Raw genomic sequence first — 26,133 nt, 5'->3', positions numbered from 1 at the left:
GAGCAGATAAAAACATCATTCAAGTAATGAGGAAAAGAATGTCCAATCAGGAAATAATGAACTAGCACATTATTTTCTAATTTCCTTTAGAGCCAGCAGTATAAGCTATATATCAAATAAAACACGAATTTGCCATAACCTTAATTCATTATTGATCTAAATCTACTCTCTCTCCCAACCTCAATCTGCCTCAGTGTACAGTTACATTTTACATCTAACAGCCCTTTCCTTTTTCTGCCACATATCACACAGAACAACGAAACTTCAGTGGCACAAAGCAACCCCTGAAAGATCATGGAAACATCTCTCGCTTGGAAAAAAGCAAAGCATTCTGTGCACCTGCTGCATTTCCCCACATAATTGTTCAATAGCTTACTACTTATTAAAAAAAATACAAGCTAAAACATCTCTGACTCATTGTCATGGGAACGGCCAAGAAGACAGTTGATTAAGTTGGGACAGAGGCTTCAAACAACTAAAGAAGCCTTCGGAGAACAAAAAGGACGCTGATTCTTTCTACAAAGAAAAAAACCCTCCAACTAAGGTATTTTATTCAGTTCCAGAGCTTCTACCACAGCATCGAAGTAGGATGACTTAAGTAGATCCTTCTTGTGGAATGATCAAACTTCAGCACTTACTGGTTTTTGCAATTTTTTTTGAAGCCAATTTATCTCCAAAATTATGCAATAGTTTAACTTATGGAAACTGATAATCAATAACACTAATCACAGATTCCTGACACGAGGAAGCAATAGCACTCAAAACTCAAGCACGACTGACTGGTACATGGAGCAGGTTGGAGTATTATACTTCTAGTAATATTATTATTTAGTAGTTGTAGTAATACAATAATAATAATAATTACTAAAATCCATGGCCTCTAGTCAAAAATAGAATTGTAAAATTCCACACTTAAGCAGCTAAACATTCTAAGACTCAAAGGGCTGCATTAGATACCAGAAATGAAAGAGAGAGGATCCAAACCTCACAGTTATGATAGCATTTCACTACAAACAAAAGCTCGGAAGAACAGTTCCTACTGGGTTGCTCAAAGTAAAAAAGAAAAGGAAGAGGAAGAGGTAGGAAAATTCTCTGTGCTTCAAATTTGTTCAACAGAAAATGACCAAGGGTCATCCTGCCAATGGAAAACAAGATGTTTTAGTAATTCCTTGATTTTCTTTAAGCAGTCCATCAAGGAAACAGCATTCTCTAGATTTCAGAATTTTCAGAACTTACTTCTTTAAGAATGTTATTTCATGCAGCACTATGAATCCTAAGAAATTCCACCAGTCTTGCAAGGAGACTAATTTTAATTTTGATGGGGTATTTTGTATTGTATTGCACGACCACACTTCTTTATTGTTAGCTTAACAGTATACCCTGTCATTTGGAAGTAATGAGAATAAACAGATTTTTGGATTTCAAGCGGTCAGACTTGCTATAAGGGAATTCTCACAAGCCAGGTCACTGCTTGGTGTGATAGTTTGTTCTGAACTGTGTCCAACACAGAGGAAGTTCAACACTCAACTATTTCTCTGCTGTAAGGAACTGGATCAGTGAATATTTATTGTGGCATAATTTGTGATGCTTACAGCTTTCTAGCCATAATGAAGAAAAGTGAGCATGACTTAAATGCATACTTTCAAGTATATTTTTCAGTATCACAGACATCTTCAACTAAACAACAAATCTATTTCTGTGACTGCAACTAATTTCCAGTTGCAAGACATACAGTAAATGTATAAACAATACTTTGATGCAGGTCTGGGTACAAGCAATCATACCTGAAATGCACAGACTGCATTCATCTCCAGAAAAAAAAAGATCATTCACATTATCGGTAGAAACACAGCTCAAGTTATGAATGAAACAGTATCTCCACTGAAATCAAAGTCTCATGAATTTCATTTGGATCAGGATTTCATCACAAAGACTTAAAATAATTACTGACTGGCTGTTTGAAAACCACAGGCAATCTAAATCTTTCTGCAGACAAAAAAACATTTGATGAATATTATTTTTGGTCTTGTTTTTAAATATGCTGATCTACATGTAACAAAACAAGGTCGAAACTGTTAAAAAAGGTGTGATTCCAAGCATTCCAAATACGTATTTATAGATATGTTTGCTTTACAGGCAGCAGTAATGGAAAAGAAGGAAAGGCTGTGTTGGGCCCACTTCTATGCCTTCAGAGAATGCTTCAGTACATGAAAGTCATTCTCCTGCAACCACATATTCTCATATAACATACAGCAAAGTTTTATCACACAGCAAATTTGATCAAACATATCTCTTATTGCCAGCATTACAGAAATCAGGGTAAGTCTCGTACATATGCCTTAGCACCACATTATTCAATCCCAGTTCAGTGCTATCCGTAATATCAGCATCATGTTGCAAATTCCGGACCCTAGAGACATGGGATTTGCTGTTTCCACAGGTAATTGTATAAGTACCAACTTTAAAACATTAAAAATGTTATTTTGTTCTGCTGGAAATCTTTGTGCTAGTTCTATGGCAAAGACAATTCAACTGGGCAGCTGGTTTTAATATGCCTACACTATATGCATAAAGAGAGCTGATAAAACACCTACAAAAGCTTAATGAAAAATCTCCACTTTTGAAAATACGTATTATGCCATTCCACTTTTTTTAATTCCATAAGAAGAAAAAAAAAGTTATTTTCACATTTTAAAAGAATGGAGACTTCAGACATTGTAAATACACATATTTCTTGGTACTAAATATGGGAAGTCAGGCCTCTAAACATGTCTCACTTTAGTAAGAAAAGATTCTACCAAGGAGATCTGTGGAATTTGAAATATTTGTTCTCAGTAAAACCTTTCCATAAGAATCTGTTTGGTATTAGAATAAACTATGTATTTTATAGTGGCTGCTTCATAGCAAGGCAATTGAGATTCTTTTCCCCTACTAAATGCATAAACTTAATGAGCAAGCTTTCCAAAGACAGTATCTTCTGCCATTCAGCTTACAGAATCCAAAGGAGCTTGGTTGCTCTGTTTCACCTCAGTGCCCATGTGCTGCTGCTTCAGCAGCATTTGAAAATGAAAAGAAGCAATGTGCAAAGATGCCTGAAGGGACTCACCATCTTTTACAAGACCAAAGTAAAGGCAGAACTAGCAATGCACAACTAGAAAATGTCTCTTTATTTTTTCTTGAGTCTGTTTTTGCAGTGAAGAGTAACGACCTAAGCGGAAAAAGCAGAGACAATGCAGACTATAGATGATGCCATTTCAAGGAAGAACTGCGATAAAAGTTTATTATTATCAACGTCGGTGTAAAATGCCAAAACACCAAAATGAACATCACAATTCTGCATGGCTATACTAATCAATAAAACAACAAGGGCCAAGTTGGTTTCACAAGAGCTGCACTGCTTATGTGAAAAACGAAATTCATCCTTTGGGCTAGATTCCCATTCTCCGTCATTGATGTAAATCTGGAGGTCAGCAGAAACACTATGAATTTACAACGGCATGACCGAAAACAGAATCTTTCCTCTTGTACTTAAGTTTTATGCAGCATAAAATATGTATGGATGCTTGACAGCTTTTCCTTTCATTATATACAAAAGTGACTCTCTCTTTTCTCTAAAATAACACTGTCAAACCAAGAGGGACTGCCAGAAACCTGTCACAGATAATAATCTATTTGCCCAGGTTCCTGAATAGCAATGAAAAAGAAGATATTGAGTGTCAGTTCCCAGCACATAAATTAAAGTTCTATGCCTGTAATTAGCTCTTCTGTATAAAAAAAACCATAATCATGTTTGATATTACAGCAACTTTTAATTATTTTTCTATAAATAATTGGTTAGTGGTATTGTGGGACACCTACACAAGGATTAGTGATAAATAAGATTAAAAGTTCAAAACAGCAAAATTCCATGCAAACTCAAATAAGTTACAAGGGCATCTGAACTGGAAAGAGTATTCCTGGTTTTATTCCAACTGCAAATCCCCACTTTGAAAGGCTTAAACATAAAGAAGCTCTCCTTTTTTTCTCGCTTTTGGAGAAAGCTGAAAAGATACCACAGGCAGCTTTAGTTTAAATAGAATTTAAAATTTTTAGTTTAAATAGAATGGCTTCATCTTGCAATGCTTCTGTATGTGGCCCACTCTTCGACGTTTCTGTGCTAGTTTTTTGAAATTATATGACTGCGTGTGTGTCATTTATAGCAGCAATTACGTACTTATCATGGTTCAAGATCTTTGATCTCCCACTCCATCCCAAAACAGGTTGTGAAAAAATAGAGACAATAAAAATGTTATTTCCTAAGTGGATATTGGGTATTCAGTATACCCCCACTTTTTTTTATCCCTTAAAACCAGAGTTCTTTTGCTGTCCCAGCCAGGTTTTATACCCACCAATGTTCCTTTCTAAAATGATGAACACTGAGTAAACAGAATGGTAGTGGGTCACTTTTCCAAAACTGAGGACATTTTTTTCCTACATCTAAGCTGCTTTTTAGTCTGCAAATATGATCTCTATCCTCTCAGCTTCTCAGTTTCTTCTTTCCAAAGTACTACGGGCTGTGTCCATAAGGTCGCTGTAACCAGGACCAGTGAACAAACTCTATTCTCCTAGCCAGCTGGCTCAACGCAGCTCACATTTGCAGTGCTCAGGGCTGGTGCCTACAGCAATCCGTTTGTGCCCACACTATATAGCACACCCCAGAGCTTCGTCTTGTTGACCTATGTGCCTTTCTAAGCATGCTGTGTAAGCCATGTACAACACTGACCTGATCCATGTCTGTCATATGATTATGGTTATATGACCATGGACACAGCAACCCTGTCACAACAGTCTGGCTCTCCTCCTGACCCTGCATGGCCCTCTGTGGGTCTGAGACACATCAGCAATTTTATTTTCTTTAAGAACGGATATCTCTTCATACAGTGATAGACAGCAACAGAGTTACTTCATACCCTGAGATATCAGCACTTTTTTTTAAGGAACGACAGCCAGAATACGTCGTGTGTCCAAAAGCTGTGGGGCAGGAAAGACTGTAAGGGAACACAGCCTTGCAGAAAGCCTCATAGTGTTGCAGGACAAGCTAGGCCAACAGAGTAAGAGCCGGTGTAGTCTTGTCCATATTGCTTATCGTAATAGTTTCTGGACTAAGTTAAGTGGGGAAACACATTTATCTTGTTCAAAGATGACACCCTAGGAGTGATGCAGCCTGCTTCCCAAGTGGACAGTCAGAACAACAGGACCCTGAAATGAAACTAGTCATCTGAGAGCACAGACCCACCATCTGTCTGCCCTGGAGCTCCTGAACCCGTTCATATTTTAATTATTTTACCAGATGGCTATACTCTGAGAACTTCCTGCATTTCATAGTTGGCAAATTAGCTGGGTAAACTCTCTGACTGGTATATGGCTATATGCACCATACAATGGTATAAACACATATGTACAGCAGCTATAACTTATACTACCAAATAAAAAATGAGCACATTCTTTTTACCCTCGATGACCCCTACTTACTCATAACCATGCACAAAATATCAGAAATGACAGAGTAAGCAGTCAGTAGAAGTATATATTCAGGTTATTGTACTTAATTGATCAAATGCTGGGTTAACTCAAGCTGTGTTTAACCAACTGTTTTCCCTCCTGAATGAAGGTGAAGTAAAAAATAAATTTCAAAATAGGATTACAACATCTTCTCACTAGTTTCCAATCAAATGAAATCTGCTACAACAAGGTGAACTGAAGAGCTAACATAACATAAAGTCCAAGCATATTTTTTAAGTAATGCTAACATCTAAGGAAAAGTGTACAGGAATCATCTCATCCTGTCATTAACAAAAAACCAGACTTTTATGAAATCAGTAAGTAACTACTGACATTATATTAGAGATATTAAGACAGAAAATGTTACGAAATCCATGTTATGCTCCAGTCGCATGTGTTTTATCTACAAAAATATCAAATAGATCGTCTGGGAAAAGGAAGGAGAGGTATAATCAACACTAGGAGAGCAACTGAAGCTAAATATATTTAAACCAGTGGCGCCAGATGGGATTCATCCTGGGGTGGTAAAAGAGTCAGCTGAGGTTATTGTGAGACTACTGCCTATCATCTACGAAAAATGGTGTTCAGGGGTAGGTCCCTGATTGCTAGAAAAGGGCTTTCTTGAAGATCCACCCTTATGGAAGAGGAGGAGGAGGAGCTGGAAAACTAGTAACATAACATTTCTATTTTCTAATATTTTCCAATATTTCAGATAATAAAAACATTCCCTTCATCTTCTTTATATTATATGAATATCGAACGGGCCTATGGAAAAGTGCTGTCAGGACATGCATAAACACAGCAAATATAACTGCAGCTGTTGTGTCTATTATACCCTTTCGTTCTTTTCTTTATTACCACTCTAAAAGGAAAATAATAATGCTGATGGCAAACCATGGTGACCTAATGAGCACAGCAGCATATGCAAGTCCTGAAAGACCTGAAAACACACAAAAAAATACATTTTGCCATGTTATTTCCAACACTACTAGTCTCTTACTGTTCCAAAAGGTAATGCTAGTTTTAAATTAACATCCTTGACTTGCAAAAACCAAACTTTAGAGAGCTGTCCATTTATGGTATCTTGTATTCAACACAAAAATGCAGGCAGAGGAATCACTTAAGTAAAAACCTATGTGCTTTAGATAACTGTAAAATATTGGGCACCTCTGTACCATTCAGACATAAAGGGCTTGTCTTGTATCCATCCAAGTCAAAAGCAAAATTTTCACTGACTTAACTAGATCCACATTGGCAATAACTGATGCTAACAAATGCAATAAGGAAAGTAGTTGTGAGTGATTCTGCTTCCTGTCAAACTTATTTAAATTTAAAAAGTTATAATCGTAAATTTCTGAATAGTTCTGCTCAGCTTTACTCACATAATTTATATTCTCTCTAGCAGATCTCTGAGAATTTAAAACCTTGTAACTGTTGACTATCCTACCTTTTGCCTAAACAAAATTCAGTGTAGCACAGTGAGAGCCTGAATAGTTGTTACAAAATACCTTATTTTATCTTTCAGTGTTAAAATACAAAGTGACCTGCAAAGATGGTTACTTCTGCTCCCTTCTTAGAGCACAGGGGAAAAATGAAGCCAAAAAAGTATACTGAGCTGTCGAGACCCCAAAATAAATTTAGGAAGACTGTCAAGGAGGACAGACTGCTTGATGGCCTCTCAGGTTCCTCCATACTTGCAAGGTACAGCACAGTCAACAAAGAGTTACATTACTCTGAAACATCAAAAAATGGTACCATCTAAATTTTAGAATGCATAGCTTGTATTTGGTGGGCAGTTCTCCAGTGAAAATCTGTCACTGATGAAGCAAAATTCATAAAAACCTGAACCAAACTCATCAGTTTTCTTAAAAGAAAAAGTCTGCAATCAGGAACTCTATTCCTTGCTCTCACTGCTTTGAGCGCCTACTGTACCAAGATGCAAAATCAGACTACAAGAACAACATGTCAAAGAAAGAATAATAAACACTACTCGGGTACAAGCCTAAGCATCTGTTTCCCAGTTCTCTGGCATTCAAAAATACAACACTTATTTATGTACCTACAGGCAGTGCATACAGTTGTTAGTCAAAAATAAATATATAAAGAGAAACAGAGAGACAAAACTGATTATCTGGGAAGAAAATGATTCTCTAATATTCAGACTCTTCTGATTCACTTTGTGCCTTCTTCCTCCTTTAAGTCATTATGCTGTCTTTTGTGGGCAGAATTTCTGTCTCTCATCTTGATCAAGCTGACAGGTGCCTCAGGTGTATCTGACTCCACTTACTAACGTTCAGTGTAGTTTCATATTTAGTGTATAACCTACTATTAGTAATATGGAAAGGATCTGATGGGAAATATTATCGTCCCACCAGAAGTGCACTTTTGCTCTGTGTATATACACTCCCTATTTAAACCTCCATTTAGCAACAGAGGCAAAAATAATTCTTGATTTCCACATAAAGTGCCCCTGGGAATCGTCACTGGAAGAGTACCACTTTAGATCTGTCAGACAGTAACATTTATTACCTCAAGGACATTATCTTAACCCGAGGTCTAAAATATAAATGAACTGCAATTCAGATGACTTGAGATCTAGCAGAAAGACAGAAGGGTGGAAAGCTTCCCAGAAGGATTCCGTGGGGAGAAGGCTGATTTATTTCATGTGGATAAATGTGACAAAAAGATATTCTTATCCCAAGTTTTAATAAGTTTATGGTTGACAGGATGAATCAAAGACAGCCTTGAGCAGCAGCTAGTATATAGAATGATATGTTAACTAGGAGAGTTGGAAGATGAAGCAAGGAGCTCCAAGCAGATGAATTCAATTTAATGGCAGAAGATTTTGTACGTAGTGAAAACTTCTTCGTTAAGATATTATGGGCCAAGAGACAACATCCCCTTTCAGTAATTTGTGTTCTGCACTGTGGGTTAAAATCCAAGAGATCTTCATAGAGCCTGTTGTATTTAAGTTGAGCAGAGAATGTGTAGACACAAAAGGTCAGAGCTGTCTGTGAAAAGCCAACAAGTGTGAAGGTAAATGTGTGATAAATCAAGGGACTATTTTCAGATCTGCTACCATGAAAACTTTCCCTTTTCTTTAGAGGCAGAGAAGTTGTTTTCTATACTGAAACAGGGATTTGGGGCGTGCTTTCAAAAAACGTAAGGAAGCTATTAGATGATTTTTCAGGAGGGTGAATTTAAATGTTACTATTGTTTCTTTGTACACAGCAACATCCTTCACATTTACTACTGTGTTACCAATTTTTCCCCCCATTCAAAGTTTGACAAAACTATGGTTTGGTTACAAAAGACTTTGGGTTAAATTTTTGAAAGAAGTAGGTAAAACTGACTAAGCAGAAGAAACAGAGGCAACTGGGACACAATGTAGTTTCACCATACGCTGAACAGCATTTGCATGTGGCTCTGGAAAAGTTTTCGCAGAGTTTTCTGGCTAAAAGAGATGTGCGAGCCTGATGTTCGCCAGTTGTTGATTTCTTCTGTGTTCTAGCTCTAAAAAGAGGACATTAGCTCATACAGGCTCATAAATAAATAGAACTTCATCGACAATTTATTCTCCTACGTGGAATACCCTCAAGACAAATTTTGAGTAGGTTCTTAGTATGAACAGAGAACACACACTAAAATTAAATGACTTTCTGAACTGTACCAAATTGTCAGAATTCTTCGGTCTGCAAAACTAAATTAGAAATCTGTTTTTAAAAAGATAGCAAGAAGAACACTTCTTTCTTCCATCTCCTCACCCTAGCTCTGCTTCCAACTATGCTTTAGGGTAAATCCGGTGATTTCGAGGAAGTTTGTCTGAATGTATGCCCATGATGCCAAAAGCAGAGTTTACTCCAAAACTATGTAAGGCAGCAAAAATAAATCTTTTGACTGTTTTCTAGGATTCTCTCCAGTTATTAATCCCTATGCTGGGAGAGATACAATTGTGAAGATATTAATCACAGTTAATTCTGCAGAGAAAAAGTCAATAGGATGTTTAACTCTTGATTTATAGGCAAGCATTAGGTATTTTACCTGTGCAATTTTGCACAGTCAGTAGCTTAATTCTTGTAATTAAATCTTATTTGTTTCAGCTCTCAGTAGGCCTGATTTTCCTCTTACTAACAGCAAGTTTATTATTGCAACTCTCATCAATCAAACGGTGATAGTGCCTGAATAACTTGCCAGTCTGTCTACAGGTAAAAATGTTTACTAAGCATTTTTAATAGAATTTTGGGTGGGGAAGGGAAGAAATTTTTTTATTGTTCAGAGCTTTATTTTGAAAGAATAGATGGCAAGACCATGGGAAAAGGAGAAAATTTGCTCAGAATATAGTAAGTAAAATTACAGGGACTGATCATCTTTGTCATTTTCCTATGCACTTCAAAGTGAAAAATAAACTGCATATTAAGGTAAAATACTTTGTTACACTCAAATTTTACTATAGGCAAAAGAACTTTATCAATATAGCCAAGGATTTATTACTAGCTATTACTAGATCTTTACTGTCTATAGGATTCACCAAGATGAAGCCCAGTCAGGGCAGGCACTAGTCACTTAGCTACAGTTGAACAAGGTACAATTAGCTCAAAGAAGTCCTGAGATGCTGCTCTGCCAAGTCAACACAAAGTCTGTTGCCTCTTACTAGTAATCGTATGTACTGGGCTACAATATATGTAATCATCCCTGATTCTCCTTAACATATCTTTGGAAAATAAATACAAATATTGCGTAATGTTCATAATACAGATAAATTTAACTGCTTAAATCAAAGGTATGGAGGTGAGGCAGAAGTCTGAAAGAGTGACTAAAGGCATGAAAGAAGCAGCAGGATAAATGGGATCAAACATCCTTAAAGATGAAAAAAATGCATTTTTGCAAAACAAAAAGTGATCTTCAGAAAGCTTACCTAGGAACTGCTAATGCTAATATCAACTAACTGTGCTTTTTAAAAGTAATAACAAGGGCATGAAAGAGGGAATAAGGCTTGACAGAAAGCAGAAATGCCTCATACTTAGGCTGAAAATAATTTTGAATTCCAAACAACCAATGAGAAACCTTCAGATACACAAAAATATTCTGAGAATGACGTCCTGGGGTGACCTATAGGTCCAATAAGGATGAGTAAGACTGAATAAGAAATTGAGAGAAGTTCATGAGAAACTGAACATAGTGAAACCTTCAGCGGGCAGAACATGTGGTTAAATAAAAGAAGGAGCCGTTAAGTGTCTCTTGGAAGACTGAAGAACAATATTAAGCAAGAGCTCTTACTGTGATCTGCTAACTATGAAAAATATGTCCCTGACAAAAACAGAAGAGACAACTGATAAGTGCAACCAAGGATGTCAACAGTCCAAAGGAAACTGCTAAGAACAGACTGCCTGATGGCAACTCTCAACCTTTGTGATTTTAAAAACAAAGCAATGCTCCTTCATGATTCCCATGAACTGCATACTATTTATCCAAACCTTTTTTCACTGTACACTAAGTAAACTTCTCATAGTCACTGTATTTACACAGAAGTTACACTTTTTGCATTCATACTGTCTACTTCATCACTTTAGGAGTATTCTGGTTAAACACATCCCTTCATACACTATACGGAATGGAAAAAGAAAAAGTAGATTTAATTGCCATCAGAGATAAACCATAAACCTATTTCCAGTTTCTAGGATTAATAGTAGCTCTCACTCTTCATAACACAGTCAATTGATTCTGCTCGTTGACTATTTCATTTTCTTGCCTCTAAACTTTACAGTTGTCTGCAATACTTTTCACAATGACCTGTAAACTACACATTTGACTGAATCCACAGGAGGTAATAAACACAGATCCATGTACTATATGGGACTAGAAGTGCAGCTCATTTAGATTCACCTTTTACACCTTATTCCATTTTTGTTTTTTAAAGTATCATCAAAATATTTAAAACTACAACTGCCTTAAACAACGATAACATCCCTAACAATAACACTGTCTTTAAACAATACATTCAATCGAACTGGGTATGAAAACTGTCAAGCTGAAAAGAAAATCTTATTTTTGACATCCTGCCTGATCTCTCACAGCCATCGCAAAGTACTTTATAACAATAGTTCAGTAAGGAAGTTGGCGGTGCCCGGCTACCAGTCAGAAAGGTGGGAATTTAATTATGTTTGATATAATGGAAGGCTAGAATCTCCTTTTCACACAAACTCCACTCATATTAAGCCAGAAATCCCTGAGCTAGTGCTGGCAGCTCCCAGTGAGAGTTGGGGAATTGGTACGTCACCACTATAGTAAGAACAATTTAAGGAAACTTATGACACGGAAAAATAGACAAAACAGAACTCTGCTCCACACTGGTATCATCAGTGCAGGGATGTGTAGGAATAAAGTCTAGCACTTGCACATCAACATACAGTTCTCTTATATAATCCCTGTCAGCTATTATTTCTATAACCGCATGAAGACTAGGTCCCAGTCTGAATTGCTCATGTGCCCCTGTGAATGTAGACAGCCCCCATTAAGAGGGCTAATGAAAGTAAGCTAATAAATTATGACAGATGTAAAGACTGAGATGCTTTAGCTTACTCCAGCAAAAATACACTATTACAAGTGGGTGGCATAAGCACAGCAAAGCTGTGAAATGCAAAACACACTTGCATCTAGGCTGTGGCTTTAGCTTAATTCTGTGTGAAAACTGGGGTGCATACTTCCCAAAAGACAGAAGTGTAGTTATTCATAACTGCATTGAAGGCTGCACACTTACTTAACAGAAAATTCTACTTTTCCAGCTATAAGTAGAAAAAACAGTGAAAAGGTGTGTATCGTAAATCTACATGACTGCAATAGTCAGAAACCTTTGTGCTAAAGATAGACCATTTTGACTTCTGCCTAAGCCCAGTAGGTTTACATTCTGAAGTCTAGTAATTGCCTATGCAAGAAGGGAGCAAGGCTGCTGTGATATTTGCCTTCCAACAGCAAAATTTCTTTTACAGTCTTCCCTGGCAGAAGTCATATTCTACTTTCTTATGCTCACACACACAATTCACTTCATAATCACTGAATCAAGTGACAACAAATTACTAAAATAAATCAAGGGTTTCATGGGATAACTATGCAAATATAAAAGGTCCATATGACCAAAATTAAACAATGAATATATTTTTATTATGATGATACAAAAGAAAGTGCTAACTCTTCAAGATCTCCAAACCATGGTATATAGGTATCAGGCTGTACAGAGATGAACAACAGCATTATGGCTATAAAAATGAATGTCTATGTGTGATTCTTGAGCTATATAAACTGAAAAGATTCATTCTGAAAAAGCATTATGAACAATCTGATTTTATGTTGCAACAATGAAAAGAGTTGAAGATTTTTTATTGTTGTAGGGGAGAGACTGGAGAAACTAGAACTAGCAATTTAACACTGTCCTCACAGGTGTTTATTTCCCTGAACATAAACTTAATGGAATTTAAAATGTTTTCATAGCAAGATATTTACTGGGCAAAATTAGTGGCAATTGGTGAAATTTTAATTTCCCTTATTTTCCTAATCAACACTGAAATCCTCATTTGGACCAAAAAGGTAAAAGGAACCCATGAAGAAGTATCATGGTAGCCACCTCTCTGTTTAAACTGGAATTTGGAGTAGGCAGAACTAAGGAAGAAAGCATGAGGCTGATAATCACGTGTTTATTTATTACGATGCACTAGCAGCTTAACAAAACATTCTTTTTCAGGACCCTACAGTAAAACCAAAACACTACTTAATTCTGTCATGACTGTATTAAATGACAAAGGCAATGAAACACTAGCTCGTATCTTACAGTACTGATTCTTTTTGTGCTCAGAAAATTGTAATGGAGGAAGTAGATTTGATGTATTTTTCATACTAAAAAACAGGTATGTTCTTACCTACATGTTATTCCATTCTATCTTTACAATAATTCATTTAATTTCATGCTCACCTCTATTTTATTAATGGGGTGAAAAGATAAAACTTACAAAAATATCCACTTGTCAAATGAAATGTTACTATTCTGCTTAACAAATGCTTTCTTATTTAAAAAAACAAAACATTCCTTCTTGTTTCACATTTCCTCAAGAGCCCATGTTTAAATTACTGATGATGTAGAGAATATACTTTCACATACCAAATCAAATAAAACAGTAAGCATGAAAAACAAGATTTTTTTAATTCATTCTAAGCTCTACTGGTATATCAATCCTATTAATTTTATGGCTGAAATATTTCAGTCTTCATCAGGTTCTTGGAAAAAGCAGTAACCACAGATGAGTTCAGGCAAAAAGGCTGCCCTTTTTTGGCAATGAACTGGGTTGATGTATAAGCTGCTTCAAACAGTTACAGTATTTTGTGGAACTAGACCCATTTGCAAGCAACCTTGGATTTTCCAACTCATGAAGGTGAGGATTAGATACATTGTAGACCATGACTTTACTGAGAGTGCATCATTGACATGACCTAGATAACACCATATTGCCCACAGCTAATCCAGAAACGTCCATAAAGTATTTAGATTGAAAGTACAATTTAGCGAAAGGTAAGCATCGAGTAAGTTCAAAAGGCTTATCAACTCAACACACACACACCTTCCCTTCCAGAAACAAACCTAACACTGTGTAATTCTTTTAGCTGGTATTTCCCAAAACCTCTTCAGATAGGTATTGAAAGCTCTGCTACTTCTCCATCATGACTCACCAGCATACTTAGAAAATGCCAGAGTATTTTTCATAACAGCTTTGTGGTTAAAACAACTCACATTTTATAATGAGAGTTTCTTAATTATTAAGCTACTCTCAACAAGGGTACATATTGCCCTCTCCTGTTGAAACTTAATGTTTGTGCAGAGAAGATTGAAAGACTGATGCAAGAAAGCAAGAGGGAATGCTGCCTGGTAAGGGGTGATACAGCTTCTGGTTTTGATCACAGAATACTTCAGTCTTCTTTTTCTTTTTTCAATCTGACAACTGTTTTAATATTCTTCTACCTCTTATTCAACAAAGCATACAATAAAGGATTTCATTTAGAATAAGTAAATGTTCTACTACAATTTGAATTTTCAGTTCCGTCTAGCAGTTCTTCCAATTTTGAAGTCCATGATGCTTTTAGAGAACACCAAGAAAAATAAAATCAATTAAAAAAAACACTTACCTGATGAGATGTCTATTCGGTTCTTCTTGACTTGGGTGACATTGATATGGACGCTGACTTTGCCCTCATTTATATCAATCTCGACATTCCCCAGCCCATCTGCAAAGTTGCTGAAGACAAGAAGTCCACTGGGGTTCCAGGTTCGGAATAGGAAACTGACCGAAAACAGATCCTGGCTTGGACGACCAGGAACCTCAAGATAACTGGTGGCATTGAAAAAGACAGGTACTGTATGTGGCTCCACGCAAGAAAAACTTAAATTTCCCTAAATAAAACACAAAAAAGCAAAAACATGAGCAAAATGATAGGACTCCACTAAATTCATACCTACATCTAGAAAGCGTTCTAGGTTTCATTCCATTTAAAGACTACTGAAGTCAATGTAAGTTGCCTGTAAAAATGTGTTATTAACACTGTCATTACCATTATTATTACTATTACATTGTTGTTAATGTTGTTGCTTTGCCTGGAGGCTTGTGCCTCATTATATTAGGCGCTGGGCATGCTCATAATAAGAGGCAGCCTTTGCCCTGAAGAGTGAGAGTCTAACTATAACTAAGAAAAAGCTCAAAGGAAAGCATTTAATATTCCCAGTTCAAAGATGCAGAAATGAAGCAAAGAGAAACTGGTACTTGTTCATGGTCACCAACAAAACCTGTAAGAGAGCAATAGTTCATCCTTTCAATGACACAGAAATATGGCCTTCCAAATACCCTTATATCAGCATGTCAAGCAATACAATACAGAAAGTTGTGAAAGAAGGATGTATAATACTGTGTGAAGAGCTAGCCTCTCTGTTATGTTTTCTACTCAGTAATACTAGATAGTACTAGCTAGTACTTTATTCCATGAAGCTGAGGGATCCGGACTGGCTGATCATGAACTATACCTAAATATTTGTATTTAGTCAGTTATTTTCTCTTTCTAAAAGTAGCTGCAATTTTCCCACTATAAAATTTTACTCTTAGGCAGATTGATAAAAATCCAACCAACTCCACTGAGTTCTAAAGGTTTGCAATATATATATAAATAAGACCAGAACTAGGACCATGAGTTTTTCACTCTGGTTCTCATAACATTTCTCATGAGATACCACAATGGCATGCTGTGTTACCAGACACCATTTTTTCTCCTTAGAAATAGTAAGGAGTATGTAGCTCTCCCTATGCTATTTCATAACATATTTTATTCCTCTAAGATGATTTCTGGCCAGATCTCCTGTATCATGCAGCAAAGGGTACCTTGTTCTATGATTACCTTTTCTGATGCCCTCTGTTGAAGCAGACGGTAACTCTGTGACAATTTCATTTTAATTTGGGAAAGCAGAATCTTATCTGATGCACTATGGAAATGATTGTTTTGATCAGTATCATATCAAAAAAAATTACTGAAGTTTGAACATTTTCAGAGGTACTTAGGAACAAGGTTCATTCCAGCACTGTACAAATTCCCAACAGGAGTCAGTCATCATCTTTAGGATTTAACTATTTTTAAACTCAACCTTACTGACTTCCTGTTATAAGCTTTCATGCACATATATTTGTATTCACAGTGTATAAATGCATCTGGAAATGTTATTTTGAGGAAAGTTAGAGAATTTGGAAGCAAGATAGGAACTCTGTACCTGAAAACATGTGTGAGGAAAGGCCTCAGTAAATTTTTTTAAAAGTAATTATTTTCAATTGGAGATGAGCCAGACGATGTCATCAGGATTCAATATTTACCATCCATTTACCAATGTCCTAAATCATTATGTGCCAGAACATGCTACTGCCTATGTGGCAGATTCAGATTCTTATATAGGAGCTTCATGTTGAAACTAAACAAATAAAATTAATATAGCACAGAGTTTCTCTAGCACTTCATTACTCAGACCCATTCTTAGACACATTCTGCATAATCACTTCTGTTTCATACAGAGTGTCAGAAGTTATACTGCCAGACACTCTACCTTTAGAGGCCAGTAAAATGAGTAGCAACAAGACTATCAGCCTTTGTCATCAATCAAGAAACAATGATGTTTCCAGGAATCTGGAACTAAAGAAAAGACTTCTGTATGCTGATCTTATAAAAGATTTGTTCCTATCTTTATTAAAATCTCAGCATTTCAAACCGTGTTCTTTTTATACACATACGCAATGTTCCCTGTGTTTCACGAAATATATTCAAAGATTTAGGAACATCATTTTTTTAAAACAACTGTAGCAAGCTTTTAAATTACAGTGTGGATGAGAGAAATGGCAACTACTTTCTGAGTAAAGAAAAAGGACCTCCACTTAGCTACTTTGCTACTAGGTGGGAGTTTATTTGTTGGGGGCAGGGGGTTCAGTCTAGGTGTTGCCTAGAGTTCTTCATTTTAAGATTTTAACCAACTAATTACTAAATCAAATTAGTCAACACATTAATTTGAATAGTTTTAGTCTGAAGATTTCCGAATGAGCTACAGAATACTTTTCGTAAACCACAAATTTTATATTAAGAATAAAAATCTGGAGAGTGTCTGAAATACCCCTTTGTAAACCTTTGATAATATTCTCAGGGTAATAGTCACCCTATGGATTAGAAGTAACTTCTGCTCCACAGACAAGGCAGTCCTGTGTAGCTACGGAGGGCAACAGGATTCCTTAAGACCTGACATCTTACAATCCAGTCACAGATGCCAGGAATGTATCACCTGCGGTATTGTAAATGGCCTTCCTTAGTATGCAACCAGTTAAGTAGCACTGAGAAAGCACACTTTGTTAGACATTTGTAAGAGTTCCTCTTGCTGCCTTATTGCTGCAAAGAACTAACGATTTCCTCATAACAAGATGGCTTTCACATCTAATTGACACTTTCATGTCTCCCTGATGCATGGGATACTTGCATGTATAACACCTATTAATGCTAATGTCACTGCATGCATTCAAATCCTGTTTCACATCAGTGGGATCATTTATCATGAACACTCTAACTGCATAGAAGATTTCTTGAGGAAGTAACATATAATCCTGGTTTCTCTGTTAGCTAGCCAAAATGATATTTTCCCTACTGAACCATTCAGTTTAATCTGAACTGGATTACCATTTCCCTCTATGACTGTACTTCAGAAGGCGGCTCCTCTTTTAAGTAAAGCCCATTGGATACAGATCACTCACTAGGGCCAGGCCAAGAGTTAGAATTAATCTGCAGCCTGTCTCTATAAAAGCACTCCTATTTTCAAAGAGAAAGAGATCCTTTTCTGTGGTGTAGGTTCAGAATGAATTGCTCAATAATTCACTGGGCAATGATGTTTGAAAGTCAAATATACACTATGCATTTATATTGAAACTGTTGGTCTTATTAAAGAATTATTAATGTTACATTGGAAGGGAAATAGTCAAAACATCTTAATTTGGGCAGCTTGAGCTTTGCATCATGATCTTCACTCTTGCAAATTAGCTTCATGTTTACCTTTTATAAATCAGTTTTGCCTGTCTACTTTCAAATATTATCCCTTGTGGAAATACTACTGGGTTTTAAAATCTTTCCCAACTAATAAAACTACTAGAGGAATACACAGCTCCCAAAAGAGAGGTAATGAGTTTATGAAAACTACAATACCTATTAACTCAGGATGGACTGTACAGTAAAGGCAATATTCCCTGGCTAATGTTTATCATGTTATTTCAGTATCTTTCTCAAAATAGCTTACTACTCATCTTTGAGCTTAACATATTGCTTGTCTAATATAAATAATTTAAAGAAAACACTCTCAAGTTTGTACATGATTGCACGGAATAATACATGTCAGAGCAGCTGCAAAAGCAGGTGGAGCATAGTGAATTTAAGGAGGGAGGGTAGCAAATACTAGTCTTCTGAACATTTTTATGTTACTGGCATTAAAATGAGTGAGTCCCTTCTTTGGAAACTAACCCCAATAAGCATCCAAGCTGCTTTCTCTTAATATACCTCTAAGAAGGAAATTTTGATGAAGAAACTAAATTTCTAAATTGGAATTTCTCTGGACTTGTTGGCTGCATGTTCTAGTCCCCTCTTCTCAGCAGTTGAGAGAGTAGAGGAGTCGATCCTCTTAACTTATGCAAGCTAACGAAAGTCCTACCTAGTTTGTTACATTTTGTGCTTGTAAATGTCAAAAAAGATAAAACTTACTCTTTTAAAGAACATAGAAAAGATGGTCAAGGAAATTGTTTACAAGCTTGTTCCTTGTTTCTGTCTTAGTCCTGAGTCAAGCTGAAAACGAGACAGCACCTACGGAGCTAGTTAGTCACTAGCAACTCTTGTTTGTAACTCAGTTCAAGAGAAAACCAGACACTTTCATTCTCTGTATTGGCTGTCCCTTTCTTCTTTACTTTCCCTTTTCGGTATGTTTATCATTTGTCTCATTTATCTTTTATGAAAATAAATCATGCTCCACTCATAAGGGCAACAACAACTGCTCAATAACATCCATCTTACTCACTTTTCCCAAAGAGCCATTACCATCTTTGATATCACAGAGAAGACTGACAAATTCTTTCTTTTTTTTCTTATGGTTACTCTCTAAAACTAAATGGAATGCATTATTAAAGAAAATGCTGTACTTAATTATTTACATTTCAAATGCTTTAAATAGCTTTTTCATCCTTATTCCCATATTGTCAATAAATTAAAGAGACCCTTGGAAAGACTTAAACATTTTTTTCATTTTTATTTTGTTAGGGACAAAGCAAGATCATCATCTTTGATTCTCTAGGCCTCTTTATTCTGTAAAATTAACTTGTCCACTTCCTTTCGTTGTCTGATCTCTGAAATTCAACTCTGTATCTGCCTGTAATAACATTTTTCCTTCTCTTTCACACCTTTTATCTCTTTCTTTCCTCTCTTCTTCATTTTTTCCTCTAGATACTTCTCATCATCATATTGATTACTTTCCTTCTGTTCCATTTCATTACATTTTGTCTTTCTTGTCTCTTCAGATAATAAAGTCTTTAAGGCGGGGTGTGCCTATTGTTATATGTTTGTACAGTATCTACTAGAATGGAGCTTTGATTCTGGTTGGATTGCTTAAGCACTATCATCATAAACATGATTAACAAGAACAGCAGTATCAACAGAGTCTATTTTTCATGCTAAATCAGGCTCAAAACTAGGAGAAAAAAGCCTTTGTAAGAAACATAAAAATCCATGTTGATTTAATTAGAGTAAAATTGATTTTGCTTTTGAAGGGTTGAGGCAACATAAGTAATTATACTGAAAACAAAGGTCATTTCTATTTTTATAGCCATTCTCAGAATTGGAAATCAACAGAACCATCAAATTAAACTAGCATGCCATAGCCTCTTGATGAAGCACTAACATTGCCAAGGCTAAATATCTGGATTTTACTTTCATGTTAGAGGTAATAGAATTTAATCCCCCCCCCCCCCAAAAAAAAAAGGGAAAGAGAAGATGATTTTACAAAAATTTTATAGGCCTGCTAGTTATGCCACACTTTTGAAATAATGGCATTTCACTATGGAAAGCTCTTATGTAACACTTCTGTTCAGGTACGGGCTTTAAGAATATGTCCTACTAACTTGCAGTGGACTGGTAAAAAATGGAAAGTTTCCTCCTGCACAAATATGTATTTCCATATCAGGCATGAAGAGCTAATGACTGTGATACATATTTAATAAATATTGCATTGTACTGGAGTTTCAAAATTTCATATAAACAACAGATTTTTTTTTCCTGAAATAACTCTATATATGGCAAGAATCACAGGTAATTCAGAATCAATTTCAAAGATCCAGTGGTCTGTGTGACTAGGTTGAAAAAGCTCTAGAAGTGGAGTCTTCCTTTTTGGCATATGTATAGTGCTCATTGCCTTTAACGATGCTGAAGAAATTCATGTATAAAAAAGGTTATAAATATCAGGCTGTATTACAGAACATTACTGAGTTTTTATAGGCTTAGGATTTCATCAAAAATGGGAAATTATCTTTCTTATTACCTTTATCATTTAGCCATATTGTTCACATAATCATACTGAAGTTTTATACTATTATCCAAAGAGTAATCAAATGGTAATCAACACTGCGCACTTTGCCACCACTGCATCTGTGATCTGTAATCTTGACTATATAATATATAAGGAGAAAAGCAATAGTGGAACTGTATATATTGATAGCATGACTTTGTGATGGCTGTAAACTTGTACAGAAGAAAGCCCTGAATGACTTACTCAAGTCATCCCAAACTCACAGCAGCAATGCATTTATTTCCTACCCACACTGCCTGTGTTATGCCACTGAGCAATTTTAGGAGTGGAGACAAAAAATATACTAATAGAAGTACTTTCATAATCAGCCTGCCCATAAAGCCACAAGTTTAAGCGTGAAAGCAACCATGTATGCCTAAACAAGAGAAAAAATAGAATAAAATGTAAATCAGCTATCACCAGAATTACTAAAGTAATCTTTACATATTAAAAAGTAGTGATTTTAAAGTCTGATATCTTGAGGCTTTTCAGAGCTACTAGCAAAGGCTTTAGAATCATGCCTTTCCCATGACTTTCCACTTACTAACTAGCTCTGCAGAGGTGGAAGATATCAGGCAGAAAGGCAAGACAAAGCTGCAGTTGGCTTAAGACCATAGTTTGGATCACTACAATTTAGGAGGAAAAGAAAGAAATATTTATTGTTCCAGCTGCTTTTAAAAAGTAGCTATCTGATACCGAAAGGTAATTTTGGAAAGTTGAAACAGGACCCCCAGAAGGAAAATGCTGAGAGACATTAAAAAAAAAAGTCATAAAGGCACATACAATAACATCTTCAGGTATGTGATAAAATTTGTCTTGTATATTAACTCTAGCATTTCACAAGGATATCCATTACACACACTCACAAATCTAGTCTCCTTTACTATGCAGAAGTCTAGATGACCATTAGATTATGCTCTTACCACATTAGAAGGTTCCAATTTCTTCCTCTTGGCAAGGTCAGTGATATTATTACCATTGTAGTTGATGCTCTCCATACAGCCTTTGAAATTCTTCCTATTGTTAGAACTCGGCTTCCCAGAAAAAGGCATACCTCCAAAGGTTATCTTTGAATGAAAATAGAAAACTGTACATAGTTACTGGAGGGCAAAGACTTACTTGTTAGAATTTTTAAACAAATTTGCTATAGATGTATTTGCTTTCTTTGAACACTCAAACACAGACTGCTGGCACAACCGCTTACCAGAAAAAGGAAATATTAAATAAGCACTGCGAAAAAGCAGAATAAATCTATCATGAACTTGTGATTGTAAATATTTATGCTAGTAAAACCCAAGTGTTATTATACTCATCCAAAAAGAGAGCAGACACACATCATATAGTTGTTCATAAATGGATGGCTCTTTCAATTGCTACTGAACAATAGGTATTTCAAATAAAGAATCTGGAATAAATTGTGTCCATACCAGTACTTCTCTAAACAAGAGCAGACATAAAATTAGCCAGATTATCTGATCTGAATCATTCCCTGAGCTCTGTGTGTCAGAGCACAGACAAGAACACAGCAGCTGTGGGCTCCAGTTAGACTTCCTTTAGTGCCTATATATATGCTTAACCAAGAAGAACTTTATAGAATCACATAGTCAAAGATGTTACCCACTGCTAACAGGATCATCTTCTGCTACTGAGAACACACATTTATCAAGCAGTTATAGTCAGTGAGTAGTTACTATAAGACTTAGCAGGCCAAACCAATTGCTTAGAAGCAGAAGGCTGAGCCATCAAGGTCAAACATGAATTGTTTTTGTTTTTATACTGAATTTTATTACACCAAAATATTGGGTTATCCAGAGTCGTTGGTGCTGAAAAAATAACACAGACACTGTACAAGATAAAAATGTTTATCTCTTAGGAAGTCCATCTCTGTCACTCTTTCAAGTATATATGTGTCTACACAAATGTTTTGAAGTGAATAAATCTTGCATGTTTTCATAAATGTTTTGCAGCTTGAATGTAAAGAATAATGGTCTCATGAGTTTAGTCTCCTCAATGTATGTTAAGCCCTTATAGCAAATAGATGATGTCATAAATAATAATGATACTTAGTTACCCTTCCCCAAAAGTGCCCACAGAGATTTCTACTCGCCGTCTGCTGCTAGGATTTGCCAGAGCCAAGCTTTTAAATATTATTCGTTGTTAATTCCATTGGTTATTACTAAGAGTACAAAAAGGCAGCTCAAGGGACACATTTTCCATATCAAAAGTGTGTACGGTCCCCCCATCAAAGTGGGGACACTTTGACTTACCATTTAAGAAGAACTAAAACTGTACAGCTGAAAATCAAAATTTTTAAAAACAGCACATATAGGCTATTAGTGCTTTATGGACATATCCTCAGGTATCACAAATTGACATGACATGACTTTAAAGGAGCTATACCACTTTACACTAACTGGAGGATGTGACCATAATGTTTCAATTGCCACAAAACATTCTTTTGCATGTGCGTTCTTTTTTTATGTGTCTGGATAGGCAAAAATGTGAAGGAAAAGATTCTGAAGAAAAGGAGAAAAACTGCAAAAAATCACACACTGTGACAGTGAGTTAAAAGGAATTGATAAGTTTTTTTTTGCCTTGAAAATGCAATCAGAACTAGTGTTTAGTTCTCTTTTGTGCTTATCTTTTCTGAAAGAGATTAACCTAGAAACTATGTTTTATGAAAAAGTTTCAATTCTCTGAGGTTTATCCACTATGATTAATTTATCATAAGTGCAACACATTTAAATGTCTGTGATGACTAACCTCCAAAAACAGTTAATTGAGAGGAAAGTAAGCAGAACAGTTCAAGACTTGCATTTAAATGAACCACAAAAACATGGGAGGCACACAAATGCAGGTAACTTCCACTAAATATGAAAAGTTCTGTGTACATGGAAACTGAAACCTTTGGGAACTACCAATGATGCGTCTAATGTCACAGAAGAGAGGAAAGGTGGATCTCCTGGATTCCACTCTCCTACTTCTCAGTCAATCTATTATACGTAATATATTCATTATATAAATATATTGCCCAACTCTTGCTCATGGCATTCAGCCTCTTTCTGTTGTTCACTCACTTGAAAATCTTTCATAAAACCTATTTGTGTGAGTTTTGAGTTGCTCAATTCAGATCTTCAGTGCCCCATGAGTAATAGCGATACAGGCAAATTAACTTCTTATTATCTTATAATTACTGCTGCCAAAGAAGGCATTAATAAATATTTGTTTGAATATAAGTAAATATTTGATTCAGTGATATTTACAATTGTATTGCCATTTTTCCCAAACATTCATGTTATATTCTTGATCAAAAGAATGTTTGTAAAAAATCAATACAAAAGTTCAACTCAAACTTCACTGCATTACATCATTTTGATTTCCTTTCACTGTTTACAAAGTTGCAAGGATGGAAATACATATTTGGCTCAGCCAACATTATTTTTCATTAGAAACAGTCAAGAGTGTAAGAAAATCACTATACGAAGCTGATATCAGCCATTATGCTGAAGTTCATTTTCATCCAATTTACAATTGAACAAGTTCACAGTAGCAGAAGCCAGACTGTAATCAAATAACTAATCCAGATTTGATTATTAACAACAGTCTTGTGTATTAACTGACTGATGAAACAGAAGTCTTCCTAAAATTTTTCTAACTCTTTACTGTTCCTTTATAAATGGGAAGTTATTGATGGCATATTTATGAAAATACAAGGAAGTACCTACCTAGCCGAATAAAGCAAGATCAAGATTCATATTAGTAAAAAGGTTCTAATCTGCTTCTCTTGCTAGAAATTAAAATTAATTGTCACTATAGAACAAGGCTCTCCAATTCAAGTGCATAATGATCACCTGAATGGGATAACAGATGTTACGATTTGTTTTTATTTACTTACTGCTTACAGCAGTTGGCATTCAAGATTTTAAAAGTAGCACATGCTTAACTTGCTAAATAATGTAAATCTCCCGTTTTAAAACAAAAGGTTGAGATGAGGCTTACAACAGAGGCTAGCTCTGGTCAAACTTAGGATCTGGCAAACTAATAGAGGGAAACTAAGTTTACGACTAAGAGGTAACTGTTTGAAAGAAAATTTGAAGAAATGTAAGGGAAAAATTATCAAAGCAAAGATATAAAAAAGTACCAAAACATCTTAAATTATACTAGTTTTTTCTTCTTATTGAACTTTTCTTTAGAAAGCCAGTTTGAATGTCTACCTCATAATCGAGGTCCAGGTAATCAAACTCTCCATTGGTTCTGAAATGCTGCATGTGCCTGTCCAAGGTGAGATTGATATTTCTGCCGTGGCGCTCTATGATGATGGAGTGCCAGTGGTGATCATCTAAGAGGCTGCCTGTCATCACAGATGTGTGGCCATAAATAGAACCAAGCTGGTTGCTCCCTAAGATGAGAACAGAAACAAGAGCAGTTCATTTAATCGTCACTCATACGAGTTAGGCAAACATTTTCCTCCTGCTCTGTCAATATTTCACCCAAATCACATCAGACACACAATAAACTGGAGGAGGTCAACCCAACATGAAACTAAGACCTGCCCAATGGAGGGCTGTTGCTATAAATATGAATAGCCAGATCAAATACAGCAAGTACATGATCAGTGAGCTGTATAAATAGTGGTAACAGTCGTTATTTGGAGGCTAACGAGGGAAGCAGTATCTACTCTCAGATGTAAAGTTGTTTTCAACTAGAGATTTTCTGATCCCTACACTACAGAAAGTAAAAAGTTGTCACCTTTCCTGGAACAGCCTTTGTGCCACGTTCTCAGCTTCACTGGAACTATACTGATTTACCACTATTGAGGACTTGGTGCCTAACAATAGAATCTGATAACAAAAAGCCTTTTCAGTCTGATAAGAGCAAACATTTAAATGAGTTCTACACTTGGTAGATTCTGCCAGTATAACCATAGCAGCTACTGTAAAGAAAGTGTTCAGTGCAGTCTGAACAAATAGCTGCAAAAAATGTGTTCCACTAACAGCTTATTTTGGTCTTTCCTCCTGCATCGACCTTCCTATTTTGGAAGCCAAATAAACCACTAACAAGACTACAGTTTTGCAGTTTATTCCTATGTTTTCCGAGGGCTTTTGCCAGTACAGCTATGCTAGTCAGAGATCATATCTCACTGCAATCTGACTGACATAGGCTAAACCAGCAGAAGTTGATGGTATAGATCTCAACTGAAGCAGCAAATGATAATTCAGCAATAAGTCTAAAAAATTGCTGCACTGACCAATAGCTCAGTGCAATCTTCTGTGTTTTGAATACATGAGGACTTAAAGTACTTTTGGAGCTGAGAACTCCTTAGCATCAAGCATGTCTGGAACCCAGACATTAAGGCTGTGCACACTGATAAACACATTCTGGCAAATCACACTGCCATAGCTTAAGACATTACGCCCTTAACTATACCACCTTTCTGCTGAAGG

At 36.0% G+C, this 26,133-nt stretch overlaps 1 protein-coding gene across 1 annotated transcript in view; it reads right to left on the bottom strand.

Moving 5' to 3' along the window:
- CNTNAP2 (contactin associated protein 2) overlaps positions 1 to 26,133 on the bottom strand; it is a 1,147,482-nt gene that overhangs the window by 577,993 nt on the left and 543,356 nt on the right. The window contains exons 6-8 of the mRNA XM_064506638.1: positions 24,904 to 25,088; positions 21,613 to 21,756; positions 14,710 to 14,974 (exon numbers count right to left, since the gene is read on the bottom strand). Coding sequence (XP_064362708.1) covers positions 14,710 to 14,974; positions 21,613 to 21,756; positions 24,904 to 25,088 — 594 coding nt within the window. The remainder of the gene's footprint in view (positions 1 to 14,709; positions 14,975 to 21,612; positions 21,757 to 24,903; positions 25,089 to 26,133) is intronic.

This window comes from Dromaius novaehollandiae, chromosome 2 (genome assembly GCF_036370855.1).
Source record: "Dromaius novaehollandiae isolate bDroNov1 chromosome 2, bDroNov1.hap1, whole genome shotgun sequence".
NCBI classification, from domain to species: domain Eukaryota; kingdom Metazoa; phylum Chordata; class Aves; order Casuariiformes; family Dromaiidae; genus Dromaius; species Dromaius novaehollandiae.
Note: the sequence above shows the minus strand (reverse complement) of the source record. Positions and strands in the feature narration are given on the sequence as shown.